Below are 15,973 nucleotides of genomic sequence, written 5' to 3'. Positions count from 1 at the left end.
ACATGCCACTACTCAAGTTCCACATGTGAACATGTCATTGGGCATTTGAAATTCCACCAGTCATTATATGAATCAGATGTGGGAAACCTTTTCCCCTGCAGAAATCATAGTGATACCGTATGCTTTGTGCTTTCCATTCTGCTTGCCTGCCAACACCTTCAGGAACTCTGTTGTTGTTGTTCTACACACAAACACACACACACACACACACACAGCCTTTTAATCTAATTATCAAGCTTCCTCCTCTTCCCCATCAGCAACTCCCTACATTCCTGGCCATTGGCCGTGCTTGCTTCGACTTATGGAAGTTCTAGCTCAGCAGCATCTTTAGGGCCAAAGGTTCCCCCGCCTGATACAAACGAATCACTATAAAATAACTACGCATATATCTTTAAAAGGCCTAGATAACCATAGTCTTCCACTTATAATTAGGAATGGCTTTGGTTCCACCTTTCTTACATTTCTGTGCCAAAGCCAAGCAGCAGCTACTCTGTTCCCACTTCCCAATATTACAGTGATACCTCGACTTACGAATGACTCGACTTACGAAGGTTTCGAGTTACGAACGGAGCTCTGTCCGCCATTTTGGATGCGGCGCAAATAGGATTTTTTCAACTTACGGATGTTTAGATAGGATTTATTCGACTTACGAATTTTTCCCGCTAATGCATTCCTATGGGATTCGACTTCCGATTTTTTTTGACTTACGAATGTGCGTTCAGAACGCATTAAATTCGTAAGTCGAGGGACCACTGTATTTACCTTTAATGCAAATATTCATAACCAAGCAGTGCTAAAACTAGCCCAGGGGTAATTGCATCCCTGACCACTGGCTGTGCTGCCTGGAGGTGATGGGAGTGACAGTCTTGCAACAGACTCTCCATCCCATCTCTGCCCCACACAATCTATGTCCTGATTTCTGACACATCACTTTGCAGCTTTCTGCTTTGAATTCATGCTCTTGTTTTCTCTCTTCCTCTCCTTCCCATCTCAACCCCAACCCTCTGCCACACACATCTTTTTTCCTTCTTTCCTGTTGACTCTCAGGCTGCCAAGCTTCCTATGTCCATAATCATTGTAGGAGTTGGACAGGCTGAATTTGACGGTAAGAACTTTTGTGCAAACAGTCATGAAATATGAGGACTTTCTAATGCTTTTGCTGAAAGGCTGAATCCTAGGCTCCTGCTACAATGGCAGCTGTTATCCCAGGAGTTAAGGCCAGTATGAGATAGTTGCAATCTATGCTTAGCCGAAACACCCACAGCAACTCTGGCATCACCCACCCACTGCAGCTTTGCATACCAGCAGTGACACTGGATTAGCCATGTTCAGAAAGCAGAAATAAATATATTACAAATAGTGCATTGATACCAACCAGATCCTTATCTCCCCCATGTGGCCGAGTTTGGCTGGTGAGTGGGGCCACCCACCTGCCAGTCACCTGACATTAGTTATTCCAATTTTGTTTTGAATCAAGCCATGCAGGCAAAGGCATGGTGCTTTGCAAGCTCTGGCGTGGTGCTTGCATAGTGCTGTGTGACATATTTTGCAAGCCCCAGTGCTCTGCATGGGAGAATGGCAGTGCCTGCCAGTCCCCTTTAGGCCCAACTGCATCTCCACCTGCAGAGGGTATGTAGGCATGATGCTCCTTTGCAAGCAATGTCCATGCAGAAGAGCCACTTGAAAAGAAGAAGGGTGCTCCTTTGGGTGCACTGCTCCACTGCTCTTGGTCAGGGAGAAGTCGAGCAACATCACCTCCCCAACCCCCTGCTCCGGGCTGAATGTTTACTTGGGAGGAGGAGCTCCTCCCCAAAACTACTTTAGGGCTACAGGTGGTCCCCGGGTTAGCTCAGGGCAGGTCAACCTGATTCGGGACCCCTGCATCCATGCCACGGGGCAGATAGGGGCAGCTGTGCACAGTCACTATAAAAAGGTAAAGGACCCCTGACAATAAAGTCCAGTTGCAAATGACTCTGGGGTTGTGGCGCTCATCTCGATTTACCGGCCGAGGGAGCCGACGTTTGTCTGCAGACACTTTTTCTGGGTCATGTGGCCAGCATGACTAAGCCGCTGCTAGTGAAACCAGAGCAGCACACGGAAATGCCATTTACCTTCCTGCTGGAGCGGTACCTATTTATCTACTTGCACTTTGATGTGCTTTTGAACTGCTAAGCTGACAGGAGCTGGGACCGAGCAACAGGAGCTCAGCCCATCGCGGGGATTCGAACCACCAACCTTCCGATCAGCAAGCCCTAGGCTCAGTGGTTTAGACCACAGCGCCACCCGCATCCCCGCACAATCATTATAGATTTGCAAATATTCCCATAGACATTGAATGAACCATGATTAGCCCACTGTTTGCAGAAAGTGCTGCAAAGCAGCAGCTAAACTTTCTCATATATTTGTTTATGCCACCAATTGTAAACTCCATGCCTCAGATTTGACAGTGCAAAAAAGGTGCAAAAAAGGCTGAAAGGCTGTGTAGTGAAATCAACGGATAAAACATTGATCTTGCAGTGAGAAACAGACATTGATAGGGCCATCAGTATAGCAAATTACAATATGCATAATGAAAATTGAAGGTGGTATTGCTGCTTGACTCTCTGGAAGAAGCTAGTGGAACACTTTGCTCAAATTGCCTTTTTCGGATAATGGAACAGTTTATGAGTCATGGCATAGATGAATTTTATGGGCCTCCTGCAGTCTTTGACTCCTTTGTACCCTTACTCATGCTATGTATGATTAACCCTCCTTCCTTCCTTCCTTCCTTCCTTCCTTCCATTCATCCCTCCCCACAATGGACAGCCATGGTGGAGCTGGATGGAGATGACATTCGAATCTCGTCCCGTGGAAAGATTGCAGAACGTGACATTGTCCAGGTATGTTTTAAAAAAAGTTTTTTGAAAAAAAACCCATAATCTGCCTTGTGTGTCAGTCTTGTTGCAGAACAGGCAAGAGCTGTGGGGGTTTTCAGCTCACTTTCAGTGTGCGGGGAGACCCAACAGCAGCTGTTACTCTGCTTTCCTGGCAGGCAGTGGAAACTTGTCCTGTGGAACGAATGGCGTGCTGCCCCACCAACCTTGAACCTGCTTACAACCAACCCAGGGGATGGCACTGCCTGTCAGCTTCCTCCCTAGTCTCAGGGTTGCCAGAACTCAACCAGGAGGAGGCAAACTAGGACTAAACTGGGGCAAGTTGGCTCTGCCTGTGGTTGGCTCCGGCTGCACTTACTGTTGCACTCCCCTACCTTCTGGCTCACAAGTCCTAATGGGACACCAGTCACCACTACCAGCAGATGGGTCTCTATTGCTTGCTGGGAGGGTGAGGTTGGTGTTGTGTGAACACACTAGCAGAGCCAATCTGGCACCTGCACTGCACTGACACTTCCCTGCCCATCCTAGTAAGCAAGAGCAAGCCACCTGCTGGCAAGCTAGTATAATGGTTCCATTGCAGCAGGTAAACCATTTCTGATCCGCAATGTGCCAAGGCAGGGTTCTCTGAGTTACATAGTTCCCTAGCTCCAGTTGTCTTGCATCACTCTGAATATGCACCTGGATAGAGGAAAGAAAACAAGGCTGTCAGAGATGGGTGAGAACTATTGCCAGGGCAACAGCTCAGTGACGGGGCATGTCCTCACATGCAGAACGTGCCAGGCTCAATACTTGGCATCTTCAGTTAAAAGGATGATAGGATAGCAAGGTGATGCAATGATAGTGTGTCTTGATACAAGGCAACTTCCTGTTGGACTATGACAAACTGGCAAAGCTGACCAAAAAGCTCAGAAACCAAGAAGACAAAAACTTCCCATTCAAGAAAGAATGGGGGGGGGGGCGGAATTATAGTTTATTTAGGAGACCATTGTAAGCAGATGAAAACATTAGCAGGATTTTAATAACACTTATAATGTAACAAACACTATGGGCAATATGGAGATGTGAAATAATATGCACTTGAAATTGTTGGCAATCGGACCCATGGAAGTCTGGAGATTCAGAGAAATCTCCAAATATGATGGTCTATTTGGTATTGTTGTAACTTTACTTTTGTAAAATCAAATAAACGTTGGTTTTTTAAAAAAGAAAGATACAAGGCAACTTCCTATATTTCTAATATGAATTTAATTCTGTAGCCCACCCCATCCTGAAGATTTGAGGTGAGTAACAATTAAAAGGCATAGCCTATCAAAAGAGTTTAACTTACCAGAGAGCAGCAAATTCCATTGAAAACTTGTTTCCCTATCAAAGCTGGGGAGGTTTTGGCATGATCTCTGCCTGGCGAACTGCTTGGGTTTTGCCACCTGTGATCTTTCCATACTAATGCGGTCCAGCTTTCCTGGATCAGGGAAGACTCTGCTGTAAGGATATATATATTGCCTTTTAAATGATTTGCCTTTCATGCCTTCGATATACTGTTCTCTCTCCCAGTTTGTCCCATTCCGAGATTACATTGACCGCACAGGAAACCACGTCCTGAGTATGGCTCGGCTGGCTAAGGACGTTCTTGCTGAGATCCCCGACCAGTTCATCTCCTACATGAAGGGACGCGGCATCAAACCCAACCCAGCTCCACCTCCGTACACCCCCACAGGCCACACCCTTCAGACAGAAATCTGAACGCCAGGAGAGGAAAGCAGCACTTGAGGACAGGTGCCTACAAAACACAAGTCACTCTCTTGGATCAGCTCTCAACTTTCTGCTGGCAGACTGACATCCAGGCAGTGGTCACACCACAAAACGAAAATCTACAGTGTACTCTTTTCTGCACACACACACACACAAAATCCTCTCTGAGAGCTGGTTTATTACTGCCATTCTGGCACACCAATGTGCATCGTTGGAAGGATGGACCAGCCGTGAAACCTGGGGAAAGAAGGGTTTTCATTTCATTTCATTTTGTTAAAGGACAAGCCCTGCAGTTGGCAAGTTTCCTCGTTTCCTATTTGGGGAGATCACCATGGTGAGAGAAGTCCAGCCTGTCTTGGTAGGCCTCATTAGGAGGCACAGATCATTCATTCTTCTATGGTTTGTGTGATGAAGCAGCCCTTTTCTCCATGCATCTCCCCTTGCCCCGTCCCTTACAGCTGAATGATTTGGGGGTCTTCTTCTTTTTTAAGCCCATGTATAGCCCAGCTGCCACCTCAAGTCTTCTGACACTTCTTCCTCGCTTTGTAATGGCTCAGCTTATGGATTGACCTGGCAGGCTGAATATTGTGATCAAGTGACTGTGTGATGTCGTCTCTTAATGCTGCTGGTGTTGCTGCTGTTCGTTGTACTGCATCCAGTCCCTAAATTGCTTAATCTCCTCCCTTTTATTCTTTGTAAATCTACTTTGACAAATATTTGTGCAGGCCTGGATTGTTTGTTCCCTTGCTTGTTTGTTTTTGTGGCTCTGTTAAGTCCCTTTTGCATTTTTAAGCCCTGGTTTTCAGCAAATTGCTGTCTAGATTTGATATCTGATATTGTGCAAGGCATGAGAGAGAGAGAGAGAGAGAGAGAGAGAGAGAGAGAGAGAGAGAGAGAGAGAGGAATGGGCCTTATTCAGTCGGGATGATCTTGAAGTTTGGGCTTCAAAAATGTATTCATAGAGTTACTTCCCAGGGTTAAGTAGGAATGGGCGTAGCTCTTTCCACTCTCCCTCTGTTGCACTTTGGTATGTCCTTTCTTCATTTCAGCCTTTGCAGAACTTGGACCTGCTATATAAAAACTCCAGCTTGGCATGGATCACAAAACCTGCATATAACTCTGAAAGCTGCTCTCCCCACCTGGCACTCTCCAGATGTTTTGAGCTGCAATTCCCATCATAGAATCATAGAGTTGGAAGAGACCACAAGGGCCATCCAGTCCAACCCCCTGCCAAGCAGGAAACACCATCAAAGCATTCCTGACAGATGGCTGTCAAGCCTCCGCTTAAAGACCTCCAAAGAAGGAGACTCCACCACACTCCTTGGCAGCAAATTCCACTGTCAAACAGCTCTTACTGTCAGGAAGTTCTTCCTAATGTTTAGGTGGAATCTTCTTTCTTGTAGCTTGAATCCATTGCTCCGTGTCCGCTTCTCTGGAGCAGCAGAAAACAACCTTTCACCCTCCTCTATATGACATCCTTTTATATATTTGAACATGGCTATCATATCACCCCTTAACCTTCTCTTCTCCAGGCCAAACATACCCAGCTCCAGACAGCACCCGATGAGGCTTGTAACTCAAAACATCTGGCAGGCAGCAAGTTGGGGGAGGCTGTTCTAAAGCAGTGGTGACCTACAAGATGTTGCTGGTCATGCTGACAGGAGGTCTCCTGCTGTGCTCTGACACAAAACCATACTCGGACTCCTAGAATTTTCCAAACTCTCCCCTGGAAAGCCCCTATAAAGTTTAGCGGGGTTTTGTGTGTGTTTAAAAAAATGTTTATGTACAGTTTATACCCATGCCCTCAACTCAGGGCAACTTAGCTGAATTTAAAAGTACCTCTCATTACACAAGTCTCAGCCAGGCAGATATTTCCATCGTATCCCTTTTAAAACCAGAAATTCTAGACAAGTGCCCTTTTCCGATTCTGATTCACTCATGGATGAAGCCCTCACCCTTATTTTTTATTTTTTATTTATTTATTATTTATTTAGATTTGTATACCACACAATCACCACAAGATCTCAGGGCAGGTCGCAGAATAAAAATACAAGTCAATAATTAAAACAAAAACAAAATAGCACACACCCCTTCCCCATTTAAAAAGCTGTGGAATACTAATCAGCCAAAGGTTTGGTTGAAGAGCAATGTTTTTGCCTGGTGCCCTAAAAAGTATATAATGAAGGTGCCAGGTGAATCTCCCTGGGGAGAGCATTCCATAAACGGGGAGCCACTGCAGACCAGGCTGGTTCTTGTGTTGCCATGCTCTGGGCCTCGCGTGTGAGAGGCACACGAAGGCAAGGCATTAGTCCAGCCCATCAACTGCCCCACCTGCAGATGACAAAGAGAAGTAGAGCTGGGTGTCATCAGCATATTGCTGGCATATTGCCCTTTGCCACTTCCTCCTTATTCCACCACTCCACCACCTGTATTGTCTCTCAGTATTCCAGATCCAATTCCCTTACCCCGATCCCTAACCAACCATACTACCAGGGTATTTCATTCTCTCTCGCATATCCACCTTCCAGAGCAGCACTGATTCCCAAGGGTATGTCGGGCAGCTGCCACCCCTATGTGATGATAGGTTAAGGTGCTCCCGGAAGCTATTCACAAATCTCCAGGGCAGAAATGGGGGACCTGTGGCCCTCCAGATGTTGTTGGACTACAGCTACCATCGTGCTTCACCACTGGCCATTTAAACGCCCCCTAGTTCCCCACCCCTGTTCTAGGAGGAAAAAAAAGGTGCTGGGGAAGAAGATTGATGGCTAGTGAGATCCTGCTTCCAGGGTTAACTGCTGAATCATAGAACTGTAGAGTTCAAAGGGACCCCAAGGGTCATCTAGTCCAACCCCCTGCAATGCAGGAATCTTTTGCCCAATGTGGAGCTCAAACCCACAGTCCTGAGATTAAGAGCCTCGTGCTCTACTGACTGAGCTGTTCTTGTTTATTAAGTTGAAGTTCTTAAGGATTCGAAGGGCTTTTTTTACGTAGGCCAACCAAAATATGCTCCAGCTTCCATTTTCAAGTTTGGCAATGTTTTTTACCACGTGTTTCATGCAGTTGTAAAATCCCAAACTGCTTCCCCTCCTTTTATCCTTTATCTGGTTGCTTGAGGTGTTCCAGGGATGTCTTAGCTCAGATCCCCAAATCTTTCTTAGCTATTTTGGGATCGGATCTGCTCTGGGGCTGGACAGCTCGTTTGCTAGCTCGTTTGTGGGATTGTGATGAAAGATGGACTTAGAAGCAGCCTAGCTAGTATTCTCCACTGTCTACTTCAGAAGTTGTTGGGGAGCATATCAGGCACTTGCTAAGCACTTTCCAAATTAATTCTTCTGGACCAAACTTATTGAGAATAGCTAAATGCTGGTGGTAGCATGATGTGAAAGGAAGCACATTGCTTATGTGAGATCCTTCGATTTTATATTCCCTATCACCTTCCCCTGTCCTGGTCTAACAGCTGACTACACAATATACCGTAGGTCAACAAGACTCTGGACAGCTTGTCGATGGCTAGGCCTGGCCCAGGCTTGCCCAACCTAGGCTCATATGTTGAAAATATTCCAAGGGAAATAAGGGAAATTTTTCCACTATAAACAGGCACACCAATGGAATCCTGCAGTACACTTTTAAAAACCAAGGTGGTGTAATTATATAGAGCATTTCCTCCAAGTGGCTCTCTAACCCACCTTTGTAACTATCAGGCAAAATTGGGACAAGATCCAGGTCAGTTTGGTGACTGGAATGGAAGGATAAATTTGTTTATGAGAGCAAAGAATGATTCATTGTTTACCTTCAGGGCACCTTAAGCATTTGGGTTGTGCTCAAAGGTAGTCCTATGCATAGTAGGTAAAGGGACCCCTGACCATTAGGTCCAGTCGTGACCGACTCTGGGGTTGCGGCGCTCATCTCACGTTTTTGGCCGAGGGAGCCGGCGTACAGCTTCCAGGTCATGTGGCCAGCATGACAAAGCTGCTTCTGGCAAACCAGAGCAGCGCACGGAAACACCGTTTACCCTCCCGCTTGGAGTGGTACCTATTTATCTACTTGCACTTTGACGTGCTTTCGAACTGCTAGGTTGGCAGGAGCTGGGACCGAGCAACGGGCGCTCACCCCGTCGCGGGGATTCAAACCGCCGACCTTCTGATCGGCAAGCCCTAGGCTCTGTGGTTTAACCCACAGCGCCACCCGCGTCCCAAGTAGGCCCATTGAAATTAATGAACATGACAAACTTAGGTCCATTGACCTCAGTGGGTTTAGCCTGAGTAAAACTGAAAACAACCCCTACAAAGTTGTCATCTTCTTTCTCACCCCTTTAGCAACATTGGATTCTGTCTAAGTGGCTACTTATAGCTGCTTTTGAGATGAAGTCTTGGTTGGCTGACTTGGCTCGTAAACTGTTACAGCGCTAGTCAGCCAGCAAGTTTTATAATACTCACCAGAGCTCAGTGGTGGGTTTCTGTTGGTCCTTGAGGAACTCCAAGTATCTTCAGCTTTGCCAGTTGATAGTAAGTGACACTTAGTCTCCCTCTCAGAGACAGATCCTGTGCTGATACAGGGTCAGCATCACCTATAACTCAACCAGAAATTATCAGTTTGGGGGATGGCGTTGCTGTGTTAAATTACGTTTCCCGCATGATGAATAGCACAGCAATCCTGAACTGGCGGTGATCAATGGGAGTTTTGCCATTGCCATCGCCTTTGCTTTGGGATGTGGATTATACTCTAAACCTGCAACCTCGAAAAGCATATGGTCTTCCAATTTCCAAAAGAAGTAAGTAAGTGAGAATACTGTTTCTCTGCCTCTTCTGTCTTAGCAGTATTAATACATTTACCCCAGAAGCAGAAACCTCCATACAAGAGACATTGGGAGGCACATCTAATATGCTGTCTAGTTCTGCAGGAGCAGAGGTACCACTGAGCAGTGTTTGCCTGTGCTGATTTGTACCCCATCTGTCTGTGCATTGTTACATCATCCCAAGAGTGACTGGGGAAGTGCTACATAAGCTATGGTCTCTGTTAAAAGCCTACCCGTTGAGTGAAGCTGCCCTGTTCCCAAGCATATGTGAGTGGATCAGCACGATGTTGATGTATACAGCATGAAAATGTGTGTCTATGAAGGTGCTGTCGAACATCTTGGACACAAACACATTTAAAGATCAGGTAGTGGGTTGGGCATACCTGTTGAATCCCAGGCCCATTGACTAGGTCTTAGGTGGTGGAAACAACAGGAATTCTCCAGGTGACCTAGTTTGAAGACTCAGAGGAAGCCTGTTGTATGTACAGTCTACTCCCAAATCCAAATTTTCTCTGGCTTCTGGAGTTTCTTACAGCCACCCAGCATGTTCCATTTCCCCTCCTCCCTTCACGACCGTTTTTTATTTGCATGCCAATGGCCTTTCTCTCTTTTATGCTACCGTTTTCTGCGTTGAATGTCTGATGTAATATAGTTCCTATTGGACTGCCTTAAACCAAAATAAATGGTTCCTTTTATTAAAGCACTGTGTGAGCTTTCTTTCTTGTGGCACAAATGATTCATTCAGGCTATTATCAGATGTCCCCAAATTAGGAGGACAACCTAGAGAAAAAAATAAAACCACTCTCAGGACGGAGAAATGCCCTGAATGTTGTTACATATATGCTGAAAAAGGAATAAAGTCATGGAATTTTTTAGAAACAAAATCTTTACCGATAAAAGATTGTACAGTGGTACCTCGGTTTATGAACACAATTGGTTCCGGAAGTCTGTTCATAAACTGAAGCATTCATAAACTGAAGCGAACTTTCCCATTGAAAGTAATGGAAAGTGGATTAATCTGTTCCAGATGGTCCGCGGAGTACTTAAACTGAAGCGTTCATAAACTGAAGCGAACTTTCGCATTGAAAGTAATGGAAAGTGGGTTAATCCGTTCTAGACGGGTCCGCGGAGTACTCAACCTGAAGCGTACTTAACCCGAAGCATGGGTGTAATTGGTTCCGGAAGTCTGTTCATAAACTGAAGCGTTCATAAACTGAAGCGAACTTTCCCATTGAAAGTAATGGAAAGTGAATTAATCCATTCCAGATGGGTCCGTGGCGTTCGTAAACCGAAAATTCATAAACCGGGGTGTTCATAAACCGAGGTTCCACTGTATTCTCTTTCCCTATGCATGTGACTGGGTTGTGTAATTTAGATATATTTCCACACAACTTGTAACTTAGCAGTAATTGCTACAAAATACATGCACTCATTAAACGCACTAAGCTACATAAAGGTTACAAAAAGCAAGTACAGGCTACATCATTACAGAAGTGCATACAAGTAGATCTTGAATCAAAATCCTAAAATAAATAAAAAACCTTAGCAGCATTTTTACAAGAACCACAAGAAGGGGTAGGAACTACTGGCGTGATTTAGACAGCCCCAGCTGCTTCCTACTCAGATTTAATTGAGTAAGAACATCCTATGATGGTCTGCTCAGAAATAGATCCTACTGGGACTTAGGATTGTGTGCTTAGGAACCCACCCTTGATATCTAAATTTCAAATTCATTGCACAAGTAATTTCCTACAAGAACTTGCTTTTGGCATAGTTCTCAAGACTAAAGAAAACGTGGAGAAGATAGAACACACACAAAAAAGGGGAGAAGCTTTGCTATAAAAATCGGATCGTCACAAGAAACTTCAGATTCTGTTATTATTCACTACAGAAACAGCCTTTGAAATTGTACACATGTCAGTCCAAGGGTGCAAAGTACAATACAAAACCCTTTCAAGTCCTCATATTAATTGCATAATACTGTTATGAGTTAGGGTAGGGGAGTAGGTTGTATGCTGAGACCCTTCTAATTTCTGTGTCCAGCAAGTGCCAAATTTTAAACAAGGGTTCAAATTCTTGGAATAGCTAGGCTTGCTTCCTAGTGAGGCAATAGCCTAGACCATTAAGGGAACAAATGAAGTGGCTCTGTGCCAGATACCAAATGGATGGGGTCCCTCCCTTGACTCACTGGTGGTTAGTTTAAAAAGAAAAAAGTCAGAGTTGAGAGGGGAGAGTTGAGCTGGGAGCTGGGAGCTAGAATCAGGAAGCCGGGAAAGCAGAGGGCGAGAGCCATGCCTGCTTTCTGCTGGAATCCAAAGCTGTGGCTGTGGGGGAAGCAAGGCCCTCTTGGGGTGTTAATGCTCCATCATAGGCTCAGGTTATATGTGTACGATATCATAAAGATATCACAGCTCCCTTATTCCAGAGGAAACCTGAACCCTAGGTAAGTACCTGGGACCCTTGGAAACTCGCACAGATCAGAGATTGAGGTGGCGTCATGGGTGTAGCCAAGGGGGGCAGGGAGGGGCAGCTACCCCCCTAAATCAATAAAAATCAATAAAAATACATAGCGAACTGAGGTTCTGCCCCCCAGTAACAAAAATCCTGGCTACGCCCATGGGTGGCATGGCTCCTTAGTATGCTAATTATCAAACTGGAAACAGAAGTTGCAACATAAGCGCTCAAAATAATTTAAAAACTTGATTCCTTCATTCATCAGAAGACAACCCAAATGTCTGATGTGATGCTAGTCAGTTGTTCCAGCTCATATATGCTTATTCGTGATAAACATACTGATTTTCAAAAATTGACCAATAGGTGAATTCTTTTTCATATGCAGACAAACAGTGGGAATATAAGCTGCAAATATGTGGAGAGGAATCCTGCCCTTCATCTTCATATGGATACTTACAGTGGTTCATAAACTGAAGAGGGTGAGGCGATAGAAATGCTTTGGACATCCACCCACAAACAAAGTGAACATGGTGGAACCATGCAGCTTTAAAAATCAATGCACCAAATTTGTTTGTACACTATAGCTAAGCAACTAAATGCTTTGGGGTCTTTCACTATGAAATTGAAAGCCATCCGTGGTTTTTGTGATTAGTGTGGCATGCCTAGGACAACTGACACTGTATATTAAATTCACACAGGCAAATGTGTAATTAACATTCAAAAGGCCCCTGGCTGCCGGCATAGTGTTGTGTTCCAAATACTGTTCCCTGCCATGCATTAAAAAATCATCTATTTTCTCTCTCTGTTCTGTCTTTGCAGAATGCTAATTCATTCCATAAGAAGTGTACACACCATTATAGTACTGGGAGGGAAGATGTTGAGCTCCTGCAGCCCATGGGAGCATGAAAAGGATAAGGGCAATCATTGTCAGCTAATATCTGAAGCAAAGTCGTTTTCTTGGCATTCAAAATACCATCCACTGTTCTTCTCCCAGTAGAGAGCTGGGGATTCCTAAACACATACTAAGAGGGTCTTAATATTTCAGGTATTGCATGATTTACTTAATGAGCATTCAGAAAGGTCAAGGATTGCTTCCAACTACAGCATAATGCCATTATGTGCCAGATCAAGCAGGAAACATCATGACCCTTTAATGATCCCAATCCATGGGGCTCCATGGGGAGTTTAGTGCATCTGTGCATCACTAGAAAAGCAGTCCACTTCTCCAAAATTCAGGGAGTGCTGTGTAAGTAGCTCTTGTAGAAGAAAACTAAATCAGAGTTCAGCAGAGCCCAGCCTTTAACCAAGCGCCAGGAAAATAGTTGTCCCTTAGTAGTGAAGGACCAGTGAGAGTGGATTCACAGAACAAGGATTTCCTTGCCGTAAGCAACTTGTTGCAGACATCTTCATCCAGGTTTGGTTCCCATTGAAATTGTAGGCCAACAGAAGGCTGGCAGAGCTGAAGCCTTTCACTATAAACAGAAACATTTAAAATGTTTAAATGTTTAAAAGGTGAAGGGAGTGTGTGGCTGAAAGCAAAGGCTGCCTCCCAAGTAAATATGTCCAGGTTTGCAGCCTTAATCTCACCAACTGTGGTTATATAAAGTTGGTTCCATCCTCAGCTTTCAAAGGCGTAAAGATTAATATGATAGTGATGATGATGATGATGATGATGATGATTTTTAAGTTGACCTACATGGTGGTCCTTAACAGAGGGGACCACAACCAAGAGAGCTGATAGGAATTGTTGTGTTGTTGTTGTTTAGTCTTTTAGTTGTGTCCGACTCTTCGTGACCTCATGGACCAGAGCATACCAGGCACTCCTGTCTTCCACTGCCTCCCGCAGTTTGGTCAGACTCATGTTGGTAGCTTCGAGAACACTGTCCAACCATCTCGTCCTCTGTCGTCCCCTTCTCCTTGTGCCCTCCATCTTTCCCAACATCAGGGTCTTTTCCAGGGAGTCTTCTCTTCTCATGAGGGGCCCAAAGTATTGAAGCCTCAGCTTCAGGATCTGTCCTTCCAGTGAGCACTCGGGGCTGATTTCCTTAAGAATGGATAGGTTGGATCTTCTTGCAGTCCATGGGTGTCACAGTCCGGTTGGCGGGCGGTTGACGACGAATGTCTGGGAGTCAAGGAGCAAGGCGAGGGTCCAAGGGTCGAGGATCAAGGCGAGGGTCCAAGGAACAAGAGGCCAGATGCAACAAGGCAGGGATAGCGTTGCTGTGGCAAAGAGCTGAAGGGAAATGCTGAGCTTTTATCCCTCCCAGCTCCTGCCACCAGGTGCAGTGAGTATCAAGTGGCCTCACCTGAGTGGCCACTCCTTGCTTCTCCAGCACAAGCTGAGGCAGGCCCCAGTCCTGCAAAGCACTACAGACCCCAGAGCCTGACTCCTGCCCATACTCCTGGCAATGGGACTCTCTAGAGTCTCCTCCAGCACCATAATTCAAAAGCATCAATTCTTAGGAATTGTAGCTTGGAGAAACTCTTCTCTTCAGCTGGGTGTCCTCCAAGTCCCAGGAAACAGATATCTCTGCCCTGAGCATAGAAGAAGCAACAGTGGTGCAGCAGGCTTTAGACAACTTTCTAGAGACCATAATGTCATGGTGATGATGATGATGATGATGAATAACCCATACCTTCATCCTGAGGTCCCAAGGGAGATCACAACCATGATAAACAATGCTAAAAAAACAGTATTTACAATCCCAGAACAAGGTGGGTCCTTATTTCATAGAAATCTAATGTAAAGAGATGAAATCTCTGGACATGCTAGGATGGGTCACATTTTTCTGACCTCAGCCTCCATCTGCCAGCTGAAGAGGGGAACATGCAGGCTGCCCAAGACATATCTGAGGAACAGGCAGCAGTCATGGCAGTCTGACGGTGGAAGCAGACGCCAATCTAGACAAGGACCATGATGATGCCAGGCTCAAATGCAGAAGTGGTAACTGAACCACCTAATAAATATCCAGGATACCGTCTACTGGAAAGCCCAAAGCAGGGGCACAGGTTTAGAGACACCTCAGTCAAATCTGTCCCATTCAATGTCTCAATCTCCGCCCGCCCCACACAGCACTTTCCCCAGGCCATGCCTCCTCCCTCACTAATATGCTTATTTTTTAGACTGGCCACAACCGGAATGCAGGTTCCAATGGCTTTTCACCCAGTTCTTTTTTTTAAAATGCTTTCTAATGCATCTAATCTTCACCCTTTCTATATATATATATATATATTTTTAAACTGGTGTGTGCTTTTCTTTTTGTAAATCTACCAAAGAATAAAATAAAATCAGGATTACGGGAGTTTTCTCAGGACAGTGGAGGCCATGTGTGCTGTGACCCATTGGTCCAGTGGTGACGGCACTCGAACTTCTTCTGATAGGAAATGCTCTGCAGGAAGGGAGGACCAAAAATGTAGGGTTGCGGAGGGTCAGTTGCAGGGCGTGAGAAACGTCCCTATTTTCATCTGAGAAATGTTGGAGGTACCGCAATTCAACCACTGCCACCACCCACTCTGATCTTGCTAAATCTAGAAGTAAATGATATCAGCGGAGTATTGTCACAGCTCTTTGGCTCTTATGTACTGAATGGTGCAAGAAGCATCACTGTATGCGCAAATGTGCCTTTCCTTTCCTTCTGAAGCGAGATGGGAAATGATGAAAAGTCAATCAAAATCATGTCGGCGTGCCGCTTGCTTACGTCAAGCAGATTCCTGCAGCGTTTCTTAAAAATGGCCCCTCTGCTGCTCTGCTTTGTGGCATCCTGGTTTATTATTTACACAGAACAACGGGGATTGGATCAGAACAATTCAACTTGCTGGAGAAATTGCTTTGTAGTTATTGCTTCATTATTAGATTCTCTTGGTGATTAGGAGTATTGAGGCAGCCCCTAGGGGAGGTTGCAATGAGCACTGCTTCGGAAAGGAAGGAAAACATGGGTGGGGATTTATATGTTTAAATGCCAGCAGCCCTGTGCCCATTTAAAAGGAGGAAAAGACGAAAAGGTACTGGAAAGAGTTGTGATAAAATAAAATAAATCTGCTTTGTGCTCGGACTTCCTTTTTGCATTTCCACAACTGTTTTCCATTTACAGCCATGAGCTCG

General features: G+C 45.2%; 1 protein-coding gene across 1 annotated transcript in view; it reads left to right on the top strand.

The window, feature by feature from the left end:
* LOC118088691 (copine-5) overlaps positions 1-5,212 on the top strand; it is a 122,425-nt gene extending 117,213 nt beyond the window's left edge. Inside the window, exons 19-21 of the mRNA XM_060276994.1 lie at positions 1,048-1,105; positions 2,806-2,879; positions 4,425-5,212. Coding sequence (XP_060132977.1) covers positions 1,048-1,105; positions 2,806-2,879; positions 4,425-4,613 — 321 coding nt within the window. The 3' untranslated portion in view covers positions 4,614-5,212. The remainder of the gene's footprint in view (positions 1-1,047; positions 1,106-2,805; positions 2,880-4,424) is intronic.
* Positions 5,213-15,973: the final 10,761 nt, after the last annotated feature.

The sequence above is a fragment of the Zootoca vivipara genome, chromosome 7, assembly GCF_963506605.1.
Source record: "Zootoca vivipara chromosome 7, rZooViv1.1, whole genome shotgun sequence".
Lineage (NCBI taxonomy): Eukaryota > Metazoa > Chordata > Lepidosauria > Squamata > Lacertidae > Zootoca > Zootoca vivipara.
The sequence above is the reverse complement of the archived record's forward strand: the minus strand, read 5'-3'. Positions and strand labels throughout refer to the sequence as shown.